This window comes from Triturus cristatus, chromosome 5_1 (genome assembly GCF_964204655.1).
Source record: "Triturus cristatus chromosome 5_1, aTriCri1.1, whole genome shotgun sequence".
Lineage (NCBI taxonomy): Eukaryota > Metazoa > Chordata > Amphibia > Caudata > Salamandridae > Triturus > Triturus cristatus.
Genome location: NC_140587.1, coordinates 159,338,634 through 159,362,824, shown reverse-complemented (window position 1 = coordinate 159,362,824; position 24,191 = coordinate 159,338,634). Strand labels below are relative to the sequence as shown.

At 44.3% G+C, this 24,191-nt stretch overlaps 1 protein-coding gene across 1 annotated transcript in view; it reads left to right on the top strand.

The window, feature by feature from the left end:
- Nucleotides 1-2,790: 2,790 nt before the first annotated feature.
- The window catches only part of ZC3H3 (zinc finger CCCH-type containing 3), a 1,788,705-nt gene continuing 1,767,304 nt past the window's right edge, over nucleotides 2,791-24,191 (top strand). Inside the window, exon 1 of the mRNA XM_085604688.1 lies at nucleotides 2,791-2,929. Coding sequence (XP_085460814.1) covers nucleotides 2,881-2,929 — 49 coding nt within the window. The 5' untranslated portion in view covers nucleotides 2,791-2,880. The remainder of the gene's footprint in view (nucleotides 2,930-24,191) is intronic.

Sequence of the window (24,191 nt, the reverse complement as noted above, 5' to 3'; positions counted from 1 at the left end):
AAGTCCGGAGTGATTCCAAGAGGTCACTCTGCAGTTGCGCGCTGTGTAGGCGAGACCTAAAAACTGGGACAGGCTAGATATAGAAGTAAGACTATGGCTTTAGTCCTACTTTTATTTCTGGCTTGTCCCAGATTTTGGGTCTCAGAATCTGGTCACCCTATATAACATCCCAAACAAGCATTGGCATAGCCAATAGGTCTCGCTTTTGGGACCTTATAAGTATTTAGTTATGCAACTGTTGCATGGCTAAACACTTATAAGTTCCCAAAGGCGAGATCTATTGGCTATGCCAATGCTTGTTAAAGGGTTAGTGTCAAGGGTTGAGCCAGCTGAGGCGGTGCGGGTTGCAGCACACCAGCTCGGCTCAGCGTTGCCGTGGCTCTAGCAGCCCGACGGAAATAATTTGATGCCCCTCTTTAATGATTACTGCATGCGAAGAAATCAGTTCCATATCACCTCTAGGCATCGGAGTAGTAAAATGCCTCAGCACCAGCCATTCACACGGGCACAAAGTGAAAACTAGTGCACGAAAAGAAGTAGGCTCCGTGGGTCCTGCTTAAATAAGTCACTGCAACCGTAATGGTCAAAACAGCTGTGCTTAATAAAGGCAGAAACTGTGGCATAAACACAGATGGCGAGTTAAACTGCTAGAAAATTATTGCTCCGCAACGCGAAGATTGCAACATTACACAACTCGCCGGCGGTACCTGAATGAATTAAATATCCATGCCCCTAGGAGGCATGAGCTGTGGCTGAAATTAACTCCAGTTAAGGTGACTGGTGCTACAAAAGATATCGCAAACTGTAAAAATGTACAGTTGCGGTGCGAGTGAAAGTCATTACCTTGTGAGTAAACGCACCTCCTTCACAAACCCTCCGAACCACCAGAGGCTTGTGGGGTGAATTTGCCGGTCTCCTAACAGCGATGGGGCTTTCTTAAAGTCAACAGCGATCTGTGCGGTCTCTGACGGCACAACCTGGAGGTGAGAGCAGCCTCTGTGGTCTCGCGGGTGCCCCCCCCACATGGGAACTTCCCTGGATTGCGGTGAGCCTCGAACCCTCCCGCCTACGGGAGCTCTCGACTTAAGCTATCGCTATGTTGCTATGAAGGTGCCTAGTATGGAAAGCAGGATATCGGCGGGGGGAGTAGGCCTGGGTGGAGGTAAAAAGATAGATTGGCTGCATGGCGCTGGAAGGATAATCAAGGCCAGCCCCGGAAACAGGCTTTTCCATCGACAGCTCGCTTTAAGCGAGGGTGGAAAACAATATGAAAGTTGCAGCCAAACACACTGATGTCTAGCAGGAGAGAGACTGGAGTAACCTCCGGAGCTGCCGACTTTGGATGTTGGGAACGGGATTCGAGTCTCTGCATCGTTAACAGTTTTACTCTAGATGTCTGTGACAGTGACATGCATATTTTCATGTAAGAGAAGCTTTGACTGTTACCCTTTCTAAGTTTGTTCTGAGTTGGGAGAGGATTTTGCATCTGCTGGGCTGTAACTGTTCCGTTTGACTCTTGGCACAGCTGGGTGTATTGTACCTGTTCTGCCTCCAAACAAAGCATGCACAACTCCTGCATGTGGTGTGCCTCATGTATGTGTGAAGAAAGCATGGGCTGCTGTTCCATACACTGTACCTGTGATGCTGCTGCTGAGTGTCAGTTAGTGATCACAGACAATATGTTGTATTCAGTTTATATTCAGTCCAGGTCTCGGTGGTTAGTTTATTGCGGCTGTTACTAAGACTAGATTATTGGTAAAGTAGCAGTTTATAAACATATATACACTTCCACACAGCAGCAGTGGCTGCAAAAGGGATGGGTTGGGGGTACTTAGAGGGACAGAGCAGAGAAAAATATGCATGGGTACTAGAACAAGCCCGGGAGTTGTGGAAGATGCGCGGCCACGAGTCGCACTCTGTGGTGGGGGAGGAATGTTGAAGCGCGCGCTAGGGATAGACAGCTCCTCGCGCTATAAGGAAGTGTGATAAGGGAGGGGGTAGGGGAGAGAGGCACGCAGGCTGGCAAATGGTGAGCACTTTTGCGGCCGCTTTGATGTTCTCAGTGGCTGCTCACTGAGAACATCAAAGCGGCCGCGAAATGATCACGCAGGCTGCCAAATGGTGCGCGCGCCCGACGCACATGCACTGTATTTGGAGGCCTGAAAGCACTAGTTTGCACTTCCAAATCCCCCCGTTTACTAAAGCTCTCGCGAGATCAGCGCTAAAGCGCTGGCTCAGGCGAGACCTAAAAAGTATTGACAGCAGAGGGGAGAAAATCCCAGCAGTAAATATGTTAACAGAATTGCGAATTCTGTTCACGAATGCTAGAACATTTTGTATTGTTCTTGCTGACCTGAACATTTTGCTATTACGCCCATACATGCCTACATGCTAGAAGAGGCAAGCAGCCAAAACACAACCATTTTTTGCTTAAAAAATCGTGAATCTCCAGCCTGAATCGGGTCTATTAGCATGTATGTAAGCCTTCATAGTCAGAACGAAAAGACCAACCGTCACTGCTTCATTAAAATATAGAGGAATGTTTTACTTAGACTACACCTGTTTTTTTAAAAATATCTTAGAAGGTTAGCCAACGGGATATACTAACTAGCCTCTTGGCAAAGCAACAGGTGTAATCCTCTATTTGGTTAATGCCAACATCGTAGTCCTCTGTTTCTGGCTATGCCCGTGAAACGTCAGCCATTTGGTTGTCCTACCTTTATGGCTATGACAACAACACCAAACTCTTTCCTGGTGTCCCTTGTCTATGTCTATGACCGGTCCTGTCTATTGACGCTCGGTGCAGTCCGCTCTCTATGGCACTGCTCTGTCGTGGCGCGCGCCGGTAACCCGGTGGTTTGAGTTGGGGGTAAGACCTAGATGATGGCGGAGAAGGAATCGTTACGCAGACAGATCGAGCTGCTTCAGGGTGAGTAGGGGGCGGAGCCAGGGAGAGGGTGGAGCTAGACCTGGGGGCAGAGGCAGCACAATCACAGGCTCCGTAGTTAGTGTTAGCTTGAGCTTGCTTATTCCGTTATACTTGACACTTTCAACGCGTGCCACATGCTTGCTCTGTCACATTCGCTGTCTGCTCCATCCCACTCTTTTGGCTGTTTGGTACACATTTTTATCAAATGTTATGTCGGGTTCATTACTCCTCGTGCATCATCTCCCCCTAGTTGCTCCATCCTTCTTTTCCGCACCGTGCTATATCCCCTGCTTAAGCCAGCCACTAGTATGCCTATGACTTCTTCTCTCTACTGCTTGCGCCATTGCCTCGTCAACCGCATTCCCTACAGTTTCCCAATCTCTTCCTGCTTCATCGATCCTTCCCCCAAACTACAATCAGAGCTACTTTAACTGTCCTAACGACTTCCAACTCCTTATCACCTACCTTCTCCAAACACGTCATGTCTGATTAATCCACATTTCTGCTTTTCTTCACCTGCACGACCTAACCCCAACCTTTTAGATCGCTTACCTGATCGTCCCAACCCTCCAATTCTATTTTCCATACAACCTCCTAACTCGTCACTCAAATCTTTGCGCTCTCCACAGCACCTATTTTATTTATTAGTTTCATACAACACTAATGCTGTTGTGAGACAATTTCATGGTGCTTTATTCTGGTAGGGAGGATTACTGAAGAGTTCGCAATGGTTCATGTTAGCAGACCAGAAGCGTAATTGATCATGTAGTCCAACAGCTTAGCACAACAGGTGCATTTTTAGTACTTGATTGAATCACAGCTGGGTAGAGGCAGTCTTTAAGTATAATAGAAAAAGTGAGAAAGGAGGGATCTCTAAACGGGGTGTGACCAAAAAAGTATAACTAGGAATCCTTTCCAAGAAGTGTAGCCTATGCAATAAAGGGTGTGGCTTAAAACATAAATTAAGAACCTGTGCTTCAAGCGGCGTGCCACCTGACCAGTATTTTGGTGCCTCTCTAGGTGTTTTCTGTTAAGGCATTCACATATGTCGCTCAGCAACAAATATACCTATAACAAACCAGACCTATTAGCTTTGCCAGTGCTTGTTAGTTGTATCCGATAGTTGAATAACCAGAATGATTTTGTTGTGAATAATTAAAATTGAAAATGTTTCAGTCTGAAAATATGTGGTGAATTAAGCATTTCTGAGGTCCGTGGAAGAGTTAGTGGCTTTTGTAGTGTCTCCACTGCACACTACTTTCTTCAGCAGTCTCTTGCTTTGTTAGACACTTATGTACTTTTAATCCCCACATATTTCTGAAATGCTTCATTTGTGTATCTAACACTTCCCCATAGTTACCAGTGGCAGACATGTGGCTATCCTTCTTTGGGCTCTTCAGAGGCCAAGGATGGAAGTTCATGTAGTCTGCACACATATATGGCCCACTGATAGTGTGAGAATCGTATACTGCCTTCTGCCTCAACTTCACTGCTCTCTATTGTGTGCCATCACCCACCTACAATCTGAACTCACTCAGACACCTGGAGGGGTCTCAGTTCAAAGTATGCACCATACAAGAGTCATATATTGCATGAGAAAAAAAACTACAGCAACTCAACATTTTGAGGAATAGAGCAAATGCAAGAAGAAGTAAAGCTTGTGAAATGTAAATAGGGATTATGTGCTGACATGGAATACCTAAAGGTTATTAGAGTCATTGATGAGAAATCAATCAGTCTTTTTACCAGTAAAGTTCAAGATATGAATTTGGAGTCTTACAAGGACCCTTTTCAAAGTTGGTTTTTAATCGGCCCTGGCCCAATTCAAAGCAGTGGGAAGAGGAAGTGAGTTCCAAAGAGAGAAGCCTTGTACACTTAGAGTTCTCTCTATGGAATATTTGAAGCTCATAGAGTAAACAGAATCTGCTTTGGCTTGCCCACAGTATCATTCTAATTCGCAAGAATGAACAGTATGGGACAGAACAGTGCTCATTGTGGTAAACAATTGTGGAACAGGTTTTAATTTGAGCCATTGTTTGAGCCAATTGAAGTGACATCAGTATTGGAAGGTTTGATCTGTGTGCTCCTACCAAGGATTAGGCATGCACCATGATTTTGCATTCTTGGTAGGTTGTCCTCCAAAAATTTATAGCAAAAGTAATTCCAGGCAATGACCAGTGCTTTAAACTATATGATAGCCTTATAGCCCGCCGAAGCGGGCTCTACTGGCTATTAAAAGCCCGCTCCAGGGTTAAACGCCCGAGCCGACGGCCTTTAACAAGGAGCAGGACTTTAATAGCAGGTATAGCCCAGCTACGAAGGGCTATAAGGCTATTAGAACATTCTGCACTAGAGAGCAGAACGTTGTAACAAATAAAACAAGGGCTTTAGGCAGCGCAAGGAGATTGAAATCCCCTCAGGCGCCCTGAAGCCTTTGTTCACAGCCACAGCTGTGAACAAAGAAACATTGGAATGCTTATACCAGCCATTATAAGCCCCGAGCTACTCTATTGTTTTCAGTGGAGCTTACAACATTCCAATGTTCTAATATAGCCTTATAGCCCGCTGTAGCGAGCTATACCGGCTATTAAAGGCCCGCTGCAGCGTTGAAGGCCCGAGCCGAAGGCGAGGGACTTTAACAAAAGCAGCGGGACTTTAATAGCGGTATAGCCCTGCTACGAAGGGCTATAAGGCTATTAGAACATTCTGCCACTAGAGGGCAGAATGTTCTAACAAATTAAACAAAGGCTTCTCGAAGCTCGAGGAGATTTAAATCCCCTCGAGCTTCGAGAGGCTTTTGTAAAACATTGGAATGTTGCTCTGCGGGCCTCTACCGGCCCGTAGAAGCACGGAGCACTCCATTGTCTACAATGGGGTGCTCCACATTCCAATGTTCTAATAATCCTTAAAGGCAAGAACAACCAAGGACCCGTAGGTAGTATAATATGTTTTTACTGTCATTCCTCTATTACATAAATGTCTAACATAGTTTAACTGAGGATGGTTCTGGGGCAGGTTGTCAGGACATCTACACAAAATTAATTTATGAGAAATTAATCTTAATGAAATTGAATTATTGGTAATCTTGAAAACATGACATGAACCTGGTCCTTTGTGACCTATGCTGGATACCACTTATATATGGGTACGGGAGCTGGAACAAGGTGCAGGTAGTTGGTGCTGGAGATTATTTGATCAATAACACATATCCACCATGAGGAGTCCTCTAAGGGTATGTTTAGTGCAGAGAGGGTTGGTTGTCCCTCCAACCCCAAGTTTGCAGCTGAAGCTCGGAGGCTATTGTTATACAAAGCCAGTATTCCTCAGAATATGGAAATGAATAACTTTATAAATTCAAAGGGATTCTGTCAGATAACCCTTTCAAAGAAAGTTTTACAAGCATCAGAAGGGGGCCAAGAAAGGTCCTCGTCAATTGCAATCAATGCAATGAAGCTACAGGCAAAGCTAGTCCCTTAAAATAGACATTGTATTACATACATTTTCAAAGATACAGAGGTGTTCCACAATAAAAAGATCAGTGCAACGGCCAGTGCTCATGAGGAGTTCAAAGAAAGTGATAAAAAGATAAGCCAAAAGACATACAGCCTAGTGGCAACTCAAAAGTATACAAAGCTAAACTCAATCCATTTTACATAGTTTTGCCGTAATACAAAAACAAATGTCGAAAAGTGGGTTAAATGCAAGAAAGATAGGCTCCCACAACCCAATCGTCCTCACTATCAGGATGAAATTATTCCTCCGTCTCAGTTAGAAACTCTGGAAGCTCTCCCTTCTGACTGAGCAGGCCTACAACATTTGGTTGGCGTTGGCCATGTTCTTGGCCCCAACTATGTGACAGTTTAATTTGCCTCTTTGTCTCCTCCTCCGTCCTGTGGGGGTGTCTCCGTTGTGTCTTAGTTCTGATGAAGACCCTATTCCTGATTAACGGACATTCCAAGGGTCAAAACATCGACGCATTATTGTATTTTTGCCTAGACGTGTTGTTTTTGTATTACGGCAAAACTATGTAAAATGGATTGAGTTTTGATTTGTATACTTTTGTGTTCCTACTAGGCTGGATATCTTTATGCTTAAATTTGTATAACTTTCTCTGCATTCTTCACAAGCACTGCACTAATTTTTATTGTGGAACACCTCTGTATTTTTGAAAATGTATGTAATACAATATCTATTTTAGAAGCCTTGCTTTGTGTGCAGCTCCATTGCATTAATTGTACTTGAAGAGTACATTTTAGGCTCCCTTCTGATATTTGTAAAACTCTTTTTGAAAAGGTTATCCAGTAGAATCACTTTGTGTTTATAACTTTATTGAAGCTCTGAGTCTGTCAAGATGCCGCAACAGAGTACATGACTTGCGATCTTCATACTAGAATACGTACAGATATTCTTGAAAGTGAGAAAGCAAGGCAAGACTTTGCAAAAGACATGGACTATCTGTGGAATAATACATTACTGGGTAAGTGTATGACTACTACCCCCTCCACTAATGATGGGTTCGTTGGTGTGCTGCTTCTTCTGTGGTTGAATATGGTTCAGTTACAGTGAGAGGCTGAAGGAGATTTTGCATAGCGTTGGTTGTGATGATTGCAGGATGGAATCAGGCTGGTGCTTTTCTCCCTGATGGTGACTTAAATAGGCGAGGCCTTGATAGATTTTGAGATGGTAGGTGCATTAATGACAATAATACCCATACTTGAAAGCTGTACTCTACATGCTTGGATGGTGATAGTAGGGCGTCATGAGCCAAGCTGACAAATGATGACTGACTTGCTTCAAGACTGTCAACATACTCTTTGCGTTTCACAAATCAGCTAAACTTTATGGAACCCATCCCACCCTTTCAAAGCATCTGTACAACTATGTCAGTTAATTCCTAATCAGTTATTGGTTATTGTGGTGGCCACAGACACAGCAGCCTCCAAAAACTCTGTACCTTGAATGGGAAAGTTTTCAACAGTTCCCAGAAATTAACGGTCCAACCACAGGAAAAGCATAGTATTTACTCATTAGGAGCAAGGTCCCCCTCTTTACACCCTCCCTTGCGTGGATTACCATTTCCTCACATGAATCCACTCCCTTTGGGTCTTCCCTCTGCCCTACAAGGCTTCCCAGATCAGGGCAAAAAGAAGAAATATTACTATTCAGGGGCTACAGTGTGGCTTGTGTCCCAGTGCAGGGTGGTGGAGGCAGACATGTAATTTGTTTCCCCAGCTGGAAACGGTTACGATTGTCACGTTGTAAACTGAAAATACGCCACTCCCTACTCGGGCCTCCTCTACATGTGTAACAGCAGGCTTTGAAGACTTAATAGCAGACATCCAAGCAGTAGATATTCTCCTCAGAAATAGCCACCAATAGCCCTATCAGAGAGTTCTTCTCCTTGGTGACTGAGAGTTGAGTCAATCCCTGCGGAGAAAGAAGCCTTCATCCAGGGTAACTCTTGCTTCTGTCAAGGTGTTCCCATCCCTTTCATGGACTTTAATGTTGTAATCCTCACCACTTGATCTCGGGATCCTGTTTGCCTTATGCCAGACCTCTTATCATACTCATTACAGTGCCTGCAGGCCTACCGATGGCTCAAACTAACCTTGAAACAATGGTAGGATACGCTGGGCAGGCTGTCAGAAGCCTACACCCCACTCCAGGGACAATTAGAGCCAGGTTCCACAACGTCCCTAGCGTTCTAGTGTAGGGGAGGGTAAAACCATATTTTCCACCTCCCTGTCTTGTCCTTCCACTTAACAGGGGCTGTAAATCTCATCAATCCCTGGTCTGGCCGCAGACCCCAGGGAGGGTTTATAAACTTAAGCCTGTATGCAAAAGCCACCTCCCTCCTTGCCTGCACATATGTATGGGGACTGTCTGGTCTCGTGTGGTGCTGCAGGGTCCAGCAGGATACGTGAAGTTGCCATCTGGTCTTCCCTGTTTGCTGAAGCCTATGAGTTACTTCATTTGGACCCCATGACTTGCCGTGGAGCTGGGGTGGGTGAAGGCAGGTTTAGTTCTTTTCATCTGGTGACATTGCCCAGTGGGAAGTCATTTTGTGTGGGTATTTAAATAGCGCAACCCTAGCCAGGGCACAGTGCTGTAAAAGGCCATGGTCAGCTACTACAATCGATTAATGTTTACATTCCTGCAAGATGGGCCAGTGCTCGAAGAGCGGAGAGTTAAAGGCCTTCCTCCTTTGTAAGACGACCCCCAGCCTCTGCTTGGCTTGCCTTTGAAGTTTTTGGTGGGAAGGTATCAGGCAGTCGTGTCAGCTAGAGACAGAGCTGAGGAGCTCTTACCAAAGAAAACCTGAAGTCACCAATTTGTTTTGTCCTTGAAGGTTGTGTGGGAAGGTTGGGGTGGTGCCTGGCCTCTAAAACCTTCCACCCCTACTTAAAAACCTGCACAAGGGAGAGACAGTTGGGAAGACCCTAGACCTGGCAGGCGATGATAGCGGAAGAATGCCCAGCTGGAAGGAGAATCCACCAATTGCCCTGCAAATATGGGCAAAGGACTTTGACTCCAGCTAAGACTAGGATGGGTCCCTCCAGATCCAGTGGCTCTGGGCCACTTATGCCCTCTGAGGACCAGTTGGGGGGGAAATGACTTGGACTCTACTGCCCCTCATCCCGGTTGCCTTTCTAGATGCTCTGAGGCCTGGGTAGTGTGGCAAGGCTGGTGTTTTGATAGCTGGTTGCGGAGAGTCTGCACAAGATGCACCCACCAGGAGAAGAGGTGCACCAGGAGCCAGGTGGAGAGCAAGGCTGGCTGAGGGGGCCAGACAATCCAGCTCCTTACAAAAGTGCTCCTTTAGCGGTCAGGGGGCTTGATGAAAATGCTAGAGTTGGCTTGGCCACCAGGATCAAAACAAGCCAAAAATGAAGAAAACCTTCCCAGTGGGGCCAGAGATAGGCATCTTTAAATCTTTGCCCTTTTTGTAAGCCAAGAAACGGGAATGACTGCATTTTGTGGCCTATAGCAAGTGAAGAAAGACTCTGAAACATACTGTTTTGAATTCAAATGCTTTATTGACAATATGGTGATTTAACAATGAACTTTTGCCATTATTATTAATGTCTCTACTATTGGTTCCTTGATTTTAATGGTGGTGTAAGGCTCAAACATGACAAATGACCAGTTCTGTTAATGCGGTGACACCCGATAAAGCCAGTAGGCCTGACGTATATATACTGACACCCCTTACAATGTGTGACATTGAGAAAAAGATAATGTGGTTATTTTTATTAATGTGATGACCCCAGACAAAGTTAGTAGTCCCGCCTTATTTAAAATGACATCCCCTTACATTGTGATGCTGCATCTTGTATAGGTGAGGGCTATTGGGATTATGGGGTTAAGAATCCACTAGTAATGTGATATGAAGGGTGTCACCAAAGGTACTTCCGAGAGAGAGAGAGAGAGAGAGAGAATGAGAGAGAGAGAATGAGAGAGAGAGAGAGAGAGAGAGAGAATGAGAGAGAGAGAGAGAGAGAGAGAGAATGAGAGAGAGAGAGAGAGAGAGAGAGAGAGAGAGAGAGAATGAGAGAGAGAGAGAGAGAGAGAGAGAGAGAGAGAATGAGAGAGAGAGAGAGAGAGAGAGAGAGAGAGAGAGAGAGAGAGAGAGAGAGAGAGAGAGAGAGAGAGAATGAGAGAGAATGAGAATGAGAGAGAGAATGAGAGAGAGAGAGAGAGAGAGAGAGAGAGAGAGAGAGAGAGAGAGAGAGAGAGAGAGAGAGAGAGAGAGAGAATGAGAGAGAATGAGAATGAGAGAGAGAATGAGAATGAGAATGAGAATGAGAATGAGAGAGAGAATGAGAATGAGAATGAATTAATTCACTGAAAAAACCATAGGTTTCACACATGTTATAGTTAGCTGGACATTTCACTCGTAAAAAAAACCATTGAAATTCCCCCGTTATAGTTAGTTCAGCTAACTATAACTCGCGCGACCGCAATCCACTGCTGATGACGTCACATATTACATCACTCATGACATGGTTAGTGACATCACTCATGACATCTCAAGTGACATCACTCATGACATCATCCAGTGAATTTGTGTCTTTCTGAAAAATAAATATTTTTTATATATGTATATCTAAAGGTTAGTGGAAGAATAAATGGGTAAATAAGTGTCTAAATGGATGTGTTTTTTTTTGTAAAATTAATTGTATAACTGACTTATTAACAGTATCTTAGTGAATACAGTGATGTAATATGTGATGTCATCAGCAGTGGATTGCGGTCGCGCGAGTTATAGTTACCTGAACTAACTATAACGGGGGAATTTCAATGTTTTTTTACGAGTGAAATGTCCAGCTAACTATAACATGAGTGAAACCTATGGTTTTTCAGTGAATTTGCAAGGTTTTTTAAATGCTAATTCCTAACTATAACGTGTGTGAAACCTATGGTTTTTCAGTGAATTTGCAAGGTTTTTTTAAATGCTAATTCCTAACTATAACGTGTGTGAAACCTATGGTTTTTTTAAGTGAATTTGCAAGGTTTTTTAAATGCTAATTTCTAACTATAACGTGTGTGAAACCTATGGTTTTTTTTTAGTGAATTTGTAAGGTTTTTTAAATGCTAATTTATGTATGTATTATTATATTTTTTATATATTTATTTTACAATAAACTACCTATGTATATAGTTATAGATTGACTGTATCCTGTAATATGGAATGGCTCAGCTCTTTTTTTTTTTTTGAATTTGGATAAAGTTGAACAGCATAGTTAATATCTTCTATAAACTTATAAACAGTTTAAAATGTCTTTGTTTTTTTTTAAGGGTTTTTCACGGTGCGCGCACAGTGCGCGCACCCCGCGATTTTTTGAAAAAAAATAAAATGTTTTTTTCACCCTTCGGGGTCCTTCAGGGACCCCCTGACAAAGGCTAGGGGGTCAGGAACTCTCTACCCTGCCCCCTTTTCACGTTCTCCACCTTTCTTTTTCACTGTCACACACAAAGTGGCATCCGACACTTCCTGATTTCGACCGATTGGAATGTTGACTGACATCTAACCACCAATCAGAATTACGCTCGCGGACATTTGGTGCGCGCCCGGTGCGCGCATATAGATATTTATGTACTTTTAACTGCAATTTTCTCAGGAACTACTGAACAGATTGACACCATATATGCAAAAGGCACATGCCTGACCTGAGGACTACCTCTTTGCCAAATTTCAAGTAATTCTGTTCAGCCGTTCGGGCTGTACCTTCGACTAAAGGTCCTATGGGAAAATGCATGGGGAAAACATGTTTTGGGACCCCCCTTTTTTTCTCAGCCCCCGCTTGACGAATCACCCCAGAGACTTTCAGGGTAGGAGCTGAGCGGAGCGCCCCATTAGTTTTGAAAATTTCGCAAGGATTCGTCAACCGGCGCCAAAGTTATTCAAAATAGAATTTTCAGATCTCCTATGGGAACTCGGTCCTAACTATCTACTGGCGACCGCCAGTAGATTTTTATATATATATATATATATATATATATATATATATATATATATATATAATATTTTTTTTTTCCACTAGCCAGGTAACTTTTAATCAGCACCACTATCTCTTTCTTTGACCCTACCACTCCTGCCTTTGCACCAGGCCCCGCCCTGTAGACGTACTGGAAGACCCCCATGATGAAGCATGACACTAAGGGATTCTTAGTGTGTGAGGGGTATTTTAAAAACACATAGTGTTTCTCATGACACATTTCTTTGGGTTAAACACAAATTTCCCACCACCATCACTATAGCTTTCCGAATAAGGGGAGATGTATTGCAAAGTGGTAGAATCTTTTTGTTGTATCAAGGCAGCCAGCCACCACCAGACATGTTTCTGGATACCTGGGTAGAATGCCCCTGCTGTCTGGGACCAGAAACAATGCACATCCTGGGCAGATGTGTCATGCCCCCTCCCCCAGGATGGACCAGTGCTTGAAGATGTGAGCTTCAAAGGCCGTCCATCTTTGTAAGGCGACCCTCAACCTCTGCTGCTAGCATCAGATGGCAGCCCCTGGTTTACACCCCCACTTTGGACGGGAAAACAGGCTTGAGAAATTCAAAAGAATAGGAGGTGTGCCCACCTTTGCCAACCCCACCCCTAAGGAGGAGGAGGCTTGGTGAAGCCCAACTTTCAGTCCCCGCCAACTTGAAGATGGGGAGACACCTCCAATCAGGGTAGGTCTATGCCCCCCTCCCACTGAAGGGAGGCATAATAGATGGTGTAGTCACCCCAGGGCAGGTGCCCATTTGTCGTACCTGCTACATCCCTAATACGCCTCCCAAACCTAGAACTCAGAACTGCGACGACCTAAGAAAAAAGAAGATGACCCTGCAGAGAAGACTGAAGGCGACGACTGCCTCGCCCCAGCCCTACTGGCCTGTCTCCAGCTCCTGCGATCTTGCCACCTGTCTTGCACCCAGCGACCTCTGAAACCCGGGCAGGACTGCTGCCTTCGAAAAAGGCTCCAATCTTCCGTGGACATTGGACCTGTCCAGAAGAAACCTACTCCAAAGACTCCAGCTCCGCGTCTCCTGACCACTCTGCACCCGACACCCACAGCCCAACTCTGAGTGGTCACTTGTGCAGTGAAGTCTCCCCGGCGATCCTGACCTTGTGTCCAGCGCTGGCAGTCCTCTCTTGCCCTCCACGACAGCACCTGCAGTGTGAATCCAGAGGCTCCTCCAACCGCGACCGGCTCCGGTAAGAAGACTCAGATGTCGAAAAGCACCCCTGCACCCGAAGCCCTTGGGCCTTGGTGAGCCGAACTGACGACGACGGTATAATCCCCTACATCCCAGCTTACCTCTGCTGTCGTTGGTCTTCCTCTGGTGCCAAACCTGCAGCCTCTTTGCCATAGGAGAATCCCTATTGAAAAGCTTTAGGCGCCTAATGTCAAATTAGCACCCTGCACATTGCCGCCCCTGTGCCGCTGGTGATTTATGTTTGGTGCTGTTTTGTGGCCCCCCTGTGCTTAACCTAAACCCCAGAACTTGGCCCCTGCAACCGATCTACTTATCTGTAAGCAGTGTGGCTCCAGGCACCCCGTCTCCATTGAAAAGCATTGGGCCGAACTCCGATTTTGACCTCTGTATCCGGCCATCCTTGTGCTGCTGGGGGTGCAGTTCTGGTTCTTACCTGAACCCTGGCCTTGCTGACTTTTGGCCCCAAAGACTGAGATTGTAAGTTAAATACTTACCTGTTTAACCAAAATATTGTTTTCTCCATAGGATAATATTGGACTGTGTTAAAAAGTTTGTGTCGATTTTTCAAAGTGAAAAAAGTATTTTTAATCAAAAACGTACTTAACTTATTACAAAGACCTGGGTCTTAAAATAAAGTACAAAGTATAATTTTTTTACATTGGACTGGATCTCCTTCTAGAGTTGTGTGTCCAATATTGTTCACAGTGGTGCAATTAATGTCTTGCACTCCTCTGTGTTAGGCCTAAGACTGCTCGCCCACACTACCGTTAATAGAGCACTTTGGGGTTTACATTGAGCCCTTTTCACTTTTGGGGACCCCTTGGACTCTGTGCACGATATTACCACATAGTGGCAATATCATATACAGAGCCAGCTTCCTACAGCACAGGTAGCAGCCTGCGGAAAACAACCAAGTGTTAGAGGTGTTCGAAATGCAGAGAGACAAGAGAATGGAATTTTGGTATTGAAAGAAGAAAGTTCGAAGAACATATGAGAATTCTGCAAAGGGATTAGGCTTGAATGTGCCTTAGAATGAGAATTTAGGCTCACCATTGACAGAGCAATGTGAAGGGCAATGTTGTACCTTAAATATACTAAGATCTTTAATGTAGACCATGTAAAAGGCATTAAGGAGGCTTCTAGCATGGGAGGAAAAGGAAAGTTCCACACCACCGTAGAGACCTGGGAAGTAGGACCGAGATCTTAGTCAAGCCAGACTCCAAAGTTACATATGTATTAAGTGGGGCCAAACAAAAGCCCTTCTCTCTGGCCTGCAGCCGAGTAGCAGCACTGCCATAGGGGCTTTTAAATGTGAGGGTATGCAGCCCTGCCAAGAACAATGCATCACTGGTTAATCAAAAACCTTTAATGCCTCTTCCTGCATCACATATTACAAAGAAAAAAAACTCCCTATGGCAAAGATTGAACCATTTACATCATCCTAAGTGGTGTGCATGGACACGAGAAAATTAATTCATAGTTGCCCCATCTCTAAATTCTATCCCCTTCTATATGATATCCAATATTTTAACACAAACTTTGACAAATGAAACCACGCCAACTTCTCTCATATATCTTCTTACAAGCATTATTTTCAAATATATATCAATAAATGATTAAATAATTAATAGAATTACATATTTCATACTTTTTACAGATAAGACATACTAGCATGAAACAATTTATACAACCATAATCACATGAATACACACAATATTGCACCACAATATACATGGAGTCCTTGAATATATTATAAATCAGTTAGCGAACAGTATTTCAAAAGTTCATCCTGGTTTGAGCTATTCAAAGCTAATATATAAAAGTCCTAAGGACATCATACCCATTTTCAATTTGTAATCCACCCTGTAGCTTGCTTTTTGAGTTTGTTGCTATTCCGAGGTGAGCTTTGTGTAAGATATGTCCACGTTTTTTGGCCCCATTTATATGCCTTCTAAAAGACCTCATCAGGACAACACAAGGACCTAGGATATAAATATCTAAAAAGTGTCAATAAGGACATTGTACCAATTATATTTGGTAATATTTTCCATGCATCACTGCACTAAAATGCAGTGTCACACTTCTGTAGCTCTTCTGTGCTAACATTGGTTGAAGCTTTCTGCTTAGTTGTGGTGATTCAGCAAGGTAAAGTTGCCTACAGTATGACAAAGAAATAATGGTTGGATAATTTGGGATGAGGAGGTATCGGAGTGTTGTGGATGACTATGGGATTAGGGTGTGGAGTTGAATGTGTTCAGCACTTGTTTATAGAAGACATGATGCTCAGGGTCACAGAAGACATTCCTTTTAGACTGTGGTAAAGGGTAGTAAAATATGGCAATGCGAAGGAAAATGCAAGTTCAAGTATGATTGTTATATCTGTTCCAATGGGATGGTTTTGGTGGTGAGTGCATGGGAAGCACAGATGGTGTGTTTAAGGGCACGGAATCTTTCATGCCAGCGAGAGGAATGGGCTTTATGTTTATAGGCGGCTTGATCAGAATAGAGGGCTGGGTAAAACGCTGTCATTGGACTGGATTTCAGTCTGTGATTTCAGTCTCTGTGACTTCCACAAAGTTGAAGCAGATGAGACAGTGGGGGTTATGGTCTGTAACAGTGGCGATTCTGCAGCTAAGTCGGAGGAGCGTCGCCTCACTACTTTTAAGCATTATAAATGAAGGAAAAATAAATTGATAATAACTCTAAATTATTAGCATTTTAGCTTTTCCTTGGTGCGGCAGCTCGGCGGGCGGGGTTGCTCTGCTGACAGAGCAGGGGAGGAGTGGTTTGCACTCCATATGTGTGCATGAATGTTTAGATGGCCGTCTAGGGCCAGCCAAACATTCATGCGCACTTTGCATGTTCTCCACCCAGGATGCATTACAGCTTATTACAACTGTAGTTGGCTCAGGGGAGCCTGGGTGCTTCCTGGTTGCTCTGTTCCTGTTCCAGGAAAGACAGCGGTGCCACTGGGGAGGGAAAGATGCTAGAGAGGTATTGTGGGGCTACCATATAGGACATTGAGAATGCAAAGTAGCCGAGGGGCATTAGGGATAGGAAGCACTCTCATCCCAGTATGTGGATGGGGTAATAAGGAGAAGAATGGGCTGGCAGCATGTTGAGAGGAGCATTGCTTCTGACTGAAGTTGGAAGGTTGATACAAGGAAGCTATGAAAGACATGCATAGGTTTGGCAGAGGAACAGTTGGGGTAAGACGTACATGGGTTGGCTCTATTTTGCAGCAATATGGAGCTCTGTATATTTATTCCCTGCTTTCTGTAGGGGAGTCATGGTCGGCTATTGGAAATAGAGAGAAGAGTGGGACTGAGAACGTTTTCTGCCTTCACTGATCTGGGGAAACCTTTATAGGTGCTGGATTGCTTGTGGGCTGTTAAGAGGCATGAGTCGGACTTTGATCTGTTCCTGAAGTTGGGTGAGCAGAGATCATTAGATATATTCTGCTGTTCCTGTGCACAGTTGTTTTCTGCTTGACCTCCAATCAAGTAAGGAGGCAGTGCAACCAGTCTATTAAGCATTGATAGCAATGAGTTGAAATGTGAGTTCTGTAGTTTGGGGGCATTTGTTAGTTAGTAGAATGTGTAAAAATCTGGGTTTATGTGTGGTGTGAATGCTATGTGGGCGTCTTTCCTTGTAAGTTTCAGTGGAACTAAGATTCTTGCCCCTGGCCCTTCCTCGTCCCAACAGGCGATACACTAGTCTTTGTCTACCCTTAACAGGCCTTGTCTGTGTCTGTCCTTAACAACAGGCCCAAACAGGTAATATCCATGTCTATGTCCACCATCAACAGGCCCAAACAGGTAATGCCCTTGTCTATATCTGCCCTTAGCTGGGATCGACCGGTTAGTCAATTGAATTAGGGAGAAGGAAGGAAGTAATCTCACCTCCTGTGCAGATGGATGATGGGAAAATCGAGTCCTTTTGCTTTGCTTATTTTAAAGTTAGTTTTGGCGGTTATGCCACTACCTGTGTCAATGGAGGACGAGAAATCCAGTAATGCCACTTCCTATGCATATTGATGATTGGAAATCCAGTGATGTCCCTTCCTATGTAGATTTATGATGAGAAATTAAGTCATATTGGTCAGCTTCTTCTTTTAAAGATAGTTGGCGGAAAACCAGTGATGTCACTTCCTGTGCAGATTGAGGATGGGAAATGCAGTTATGTCACTTTCTATGCAGAAGACTGATGGGGAATTCAGCGGTCACTTCCTTTGCAGATGAATGATCGGAAAAACAGTGATGTTTCTACTTGTGCAGATGCATGATTGGAAATCCGGAAGGGGACATTAGGCAATAGACTTAGCCAAAGCAATAGTAGACCTAACCCATCTAATGATGGTCATTTTGGAAATGTATTTCCCTGACCTGAAGCCCTATATGTGAGAAACAGAAAATGTTGATTTCCTAAATGAAGGGGATCTTTTCAGATGGATAACCAGAGCTGTCCTACTATCCAGTCAATGTAACCTCTCTTCCCCAAGTGGAAGGAGACGGGAAAGACCTGGGCAAAATTATTTCTTGAGCCTGTTTTCTGCAGTATGAATTTTTTACAGAAATCTAGGATCTGGCCTTAAGTTCACTTCATCATCTAAAATAGACATTATAGGAGAATAGAATAATAATGTTCCTAGCTCTCCCAACTGTCTTGGCTGATGTGATGGCCAATAAAAAGGTAACTTTTATAGTCTGGAATTTAATGTCTAAAGAGGCCAGCGGTTCGAAAGGATGACCTTACAGAACCTGCCAATGGTAAATCCCATAGAGGGGGAAGACCCTAGAAAGTGCTTAAGGAAAACTTTTAATCATTCAATTAACAAGATTTTAATTTTCTCCAAAATTCTCCCCTTGGTCTCAAAAGCTTTTATCGATGCCTTTTGGGACTTCAAGGTGGAAATTGACACCTTCTTAGAAAAACCTTCTTAGAAAAACCTCCCCATAAAAACTGTAAACACAGTTGGCAACTGAAATTCTGGAACTAATGATGCATAATTGAGGCTCCGTGTTGGACCGGGCCCTCTCTGTAGGGTCACTCCAGATTTTTGCCTTCCTTTGCTGAATCCGTTTTTGTTGACTTTTAGGACTCTATGCACTTTACTCCTGCTAACCAGTGGTAAAGTGCTTGTGCTCTCCCTTGAAAACATGGTAAAATTGGCCTACACCTGATTGGCACATTTAATTTATTTGTATGTCCTTAGTATGTGGCACTACATGTACCCTCTAAATAAAATGCCACTAGTGGGCTGTAGCGCTAATTGTGCCACCCACTAAGGTAGCACTGTAAAACATGTCTCAGGCCTGGCACTGCAAGCAACCTGCAGTGCAGTTTTAAACTGCCATTTCGACCTGGCATAATAAACCTTTCACCAGACCTAAACCATCTTTTTTAATACTTATACGTTATCCCTAAGGTAGGCCCTAAACACTACTAGTGAAGGGTGCATGGTATTTAAAAAGTAAGACATGTGTATTTACGTTGTACATGTCCTGATAATGATAACAATTCTAAAAGTCTTTTTTCACTGTTTAACGCTATCTCTCCCATAGACTAATGCTGGATTACCATATTACACTTAAGTGACAACTTCAGTTTGGGACCAGAGAAATGCTGTCTCCAATCGTTTGAATTGTAATTTAAACCCCTATTTAATGGTGAAGTCGGATTTCAAGTTTATGTTCTGAAAATGTCTAAACTAAATGTGCCCAAAGTCAAAAGTCATGAGACGGGGACTTGACAGTCAAGTTTTGGAATATCGGACGGGGAGGTTTCAAGTAATTGGTTTCTAGCAAAAGTTGAATCTTTCACTATGCAATGCATTTTCTGCTTCAACAAAGCTTACTTCGCACACGCCTCAATGTAGACAATATGCTTTTCTTGCTATACGAATATATGCGAATTGTATACTTTTTGCAATTTACTGCTTATGCATTTGTATTGCTTTCTGACGTTGAAAATGCTAATAAATACTTTTAAACATAAACTAAACTAGCCTTTCTGCCAGTGTCCAGGGTCACATGACTGTGAATGGCTCTCCTGTGGTGTTGTATGTATTCCTTCCAGATATGGGGATACAAGGGCCTTGGGTGTAGGGCAAAGTGTTTTGCTCCTAAGTAAGATGTCCTGGTGGGGGCTTCCTGAGCTTTAAAGGGTACCCCCTGGGCTTTCCCACACCCTTCCTGACTTCAAAGGGCTGCCTAACCTCCACTGTCAAATGCAGTTCACACCTAGGTCTGCCTACCCTCTGTTTCCTTAGACAGTTATGATCCAGAGCCAGGAAAGGGGGAAGGTTAGACAAAGGGGGCATTCACCACCCACAAGTGGCACCCTCAAAACCTCTCATCAGAACACTTGTGGACCTATGAAAGATTCAGAAGGAGTGCCTTGCTTTCTGAGGAAGCAAGACTGTACCTGTTTCCCTTGAGCTCAGCCTACCTAGAAGTGACTCAAAGAGTCGGTTGCCTGATCTCTTGTTTAAGCTACAGGGACACAACAAGCTTCCAGAGACCTCTCTGCTACTGGCCAGCTGACCAGCACCAACTGGACCTGCCTGAGCCATGCTGTCAGCTTGTGAGTGAGTCCTAATCTAAAAGAGATTCCCCCCCCTTCCCCGGTCCTGGACTCTTGGCTGGCATCCTCCCTTAAAACCACATGCCCTGAGCTACAGGCGAAGAGCCAAATGTTTTTGGGCTCTTTTCTACTGCAAACAGACTCCTTGTGTCACCTGACACAACGATTGCTAACACGAATCTCCAGCAGCGTCCTGCTCTTCATGTCAGCTCTGTGATTCATCGCCTAGGTGATAAACAACACCACGCCAAATAGTGACCATCTGTGATGACCGACCTGCTCCTCGTGCCGATCACGGTCTCATATCGACCGTCAATGCAAAGCTTCACTCATGGACCTGAACTCAAAGAAGATAAAATCTTTAACCGGATGAACCTGGCCCCTCTATTCGACCCACACACCATCGTGGTCAGCCTGAACTTGTGACTTTGACCCGGTCCAATGCAACCAGATGACCGCAATTGGCGCTTTGTGCTTCCTGGCGCTATTTTTACTAGGTTTTACAGATTGGATTTTTGTCATTTTGGTGTCATTGTATGTATTAAAATCTACTCTATTTTTCTAAATTGGTTTAGGATTTTTCTTCTGTTGTGTTTTCACTTTATTACTGCTTGAGTACTGCATAACTACTTCACACATTGCTTTTAAGTTAAGCCTGACTGCTTTTGTGCCCAGCTACCAGGGGGTTAAGCACAGGCTTAGTCAGTGACTTTTGTGGTTCATTCTGAGAAGGATTGTGTTTATTATTTGAGTGGGGCTTCCACCATTCTCAGCTAACAACCCGACTCCTTACTCCCAGCAATTGTTGTATTGCCCTAGTGTCAGTGTTTGAGTGCTAATGGTATATGCCATACATAAAATGTTAACTACATATGTGATTGCAAGATGTACTAGCAACCAGACACCCATGTGTGTTGTTTGCATAAGTATCTGCTCGTAACGATATTTATTGGTTATAAGGTATGGTTTTTACATCTTACAATACATGAAAGACTGCAGTTCCTTTTTAAAAACCTCTCTCTAATTTTCTTATTGCCGTCTAGTTGTGATATCACTTGCTCTTCCGTAATACGATGCAACTCATGCAATAATTTTAATAGAGTTGAGTTTTGACTTCCGATTATCTGCTGCCAGACCAACAGAGAATGTGAACTGCAGGACACAGTGCATAATTACAACTGATGTTTAAATAGCGAAAATGAGAACTAAGCTTTAACACTCTTTTAACTATTCCTCTAAAGTGAACAGTCATTAGCAGAAAAAAGCCACTTAGGGCAAAATTATTTTTGTACAGCTGTAGTTCAATACAGGAAAGCAGGAATTTCTCTGCGTACTACTACACATAATGCTTCATAACTATTTTTAAAATCACCGTCCGATAAACTGACTTTTGATTTTGCACTACAGAGTGCACATTTAGTCAGCATACTTTCAAGCACACTTGGTAATAAATAGGAGCTAGAGACCAAGGATTTCAACTTTTTGGAGGAAGAATGATGGCATTACTCTGTCTTCTAAGAAATAAAACACCTGCTGTATCTTATAAGCATATTGAAAGTCACGGCAGAGTGAAATGAAATGAAATGAAAAGAACATTTGTAAAGCGCGGTAGCTACCCTGAGGTGTCCTAGCGTTGCAGACAAACGCGGCCAGGGAGGCTGGTGAGGTCTATAAGGGTTTGTTGAAAAGCAGAGTTTTTAGGAGTTTACGGAAAAGTAGTAGGTTGGGCTCTTCCCGCAGGTGGAGGGGAAGAGAGTTCCATAATTTAGCTAAGTTATAGGCAAAGGAGCGGCCACCACACCTTGCTCTCTTGATTTTGGGGACTAGGGCGAGGAAGGAAGATGCCGATCGAAGCTGTCTGTTCGGTTGTTAGGGAGTGATCAGCAATTGGCTGATGGCCGGGCCAGTCTTCCAGAAAGCCCTGTGAGCAATGCACAGGGCCTTAAATTGAATTCTTTCCCTTACCCGGGAGCCAGTGCAGGCTTTTTAATCCTGGATTGGTTGAGTGCCGGCGGGGAATCTGAAGGAGTGTGCGGGCTGCACAGTTTTGGATAATCTGGAGTTTGTGAGTAGTAGATTGAGGGGCCCCTAGATGGAGGGCATTACCATAGTCCAGGCGTGATAGAATGAGGCCCTGGACCATGATTTGTCTTGCCTGAAACGGGAGCAGAGGAAGGATTTTCCGTAGTAGCCTGAGTAAACCATAGCAGGAGGCTGAAAGCTTAGCTGCTTGATGGTTAAAATTAAGGGTGGTCCAGCCAGATGCCCAGGCTTTTAATTGTGTTTTTTGGGGCTAGAGCGGGGCCGAGGCAAATGGGCCACAGTAAGTTCGCATTAAACGAGGGAGTGTTTTCTAGTTTTGTCCCCATTCAATTTTAGACAGGAGAGTGTCATCCAGTTGGCCACCTCCTCTAGACAGCTACTTAGGTTGGTTGGGGAGATGTTCGGCTGGTTGAGGGCCACCACTAGCTGAGTGTCATCGGCTTAAGTGATGATTTTTATGCCAAAAGGACAGACCATCTCAGCTAAGGGGCTGATATATACGTTGAACAGTGTGGGGCTCAGGGGGGAGCCCTGAGGTACACCACAACTGAGCAGCAAGCTGGTGGAAGCAATTTAGCCCTCGAAAGCCCCGAAGGAGCTGTCAGCTAAGAAAGATCTAAACCAGGGGATGGCATTTCCTGACACTCCTGAGTTCATAAGTCTGTGTATCAATATGTCGTGGTTTACAGTGTCGAATGCAGCACTTAAGTCGAGGAGGATAATTGCCGCGGAACCTCCTTGATCGAGGATTTTCCTGGCCTCCTCGGTTACTGTGAGGAGGGCGGTTTCGGTTCCATGCAGGGGAAGGAAACCAGTCTGGGAGAGATCAAGTAGGTGATTACTTTCCAGGAACTCTACCAGTACCGCGTTAACATATTTCTCCAGGATCTTACTCAGCCCTGGTAGCAGGGAGATCGGCCGATAGTTGCTGGGATTGTCTTGGTCAAGGTTGGGCTTCTTTAGGAGAGCCTTGACCATGGCATGCTTCCAGGGGGGAAACCATGCCAGAGGAGATGGAGGCATTGAGCAGGTCAAGGGTAGTAAGAAGAATGTTTCCTATGACCGGCTGCAAGGCACGTGGGGGTGCTGGGTCAAGGGGGGAGCCAGATTTCACCCGGTGCATGATGGAGTCTAATGTAGTGGGATCAAGAAGTGGGTGGGTATCCAGGGTGGCTGAGGGTCCAGGTCCTGAACTTATGATAGTGGCCAGGGCTGGATCAAGCTGAGTGAGGGGAAAAAGACGTATACATTTCTTTTATTTTCTGGAGAAAGAAATCTGCCAGATTATTGCAGCGGGTTTGAGCATCGATCGGGTTGGGAGGTTTCTGAGGAAGTTTGAGCAGAGTTTGGGCAATTGATAGATCTCCTTGGGGGAAAAAGCAGCTGCCTTGATTTTTTCTACTTAGAAAACTGCTTGAGAGGCTTTGATTTCATCTTTATAGGTTTTTATTGCCTCCCTATGCGCAGTTTTGCTGGTAGGGGAGTAGTCAAGTCGCCATTTCCTCTCTAGCTTTTTACAATATCGTTTAAGTTCCCGTAATTTGGGGGAATACCAGGGGGAGGTTGTGCCACTGCGTTTTGTTTGAGAGCATTTCATGGGTAGCACAGCGTCTAAGGAGCTATGGATCCAGTTATTGTATTCCTCATTAGCTAAGATGGGATTGGGGTTCCTAGATGGTCTTGAGACTTCAAGGGCCGGCATCCAGAGGTCCAGGGGAAGTTTAGACCAGTTACGTTCCCTATGAATGATCGAGTTAGTGGGGAAGTGGGGATCAGGGGTAATCCAGGAGAGAGGGATCAGGAAGTGATGAGACCAAGGGAGCGGGATGGGGTTCCCTTTGTTAGTTCTGCACAGTTGCTAAAGACAGGGTCGAGTAAGTGGCCTTTGGTATGAGTGGGTTCGAACAGTAACTGTTTGAT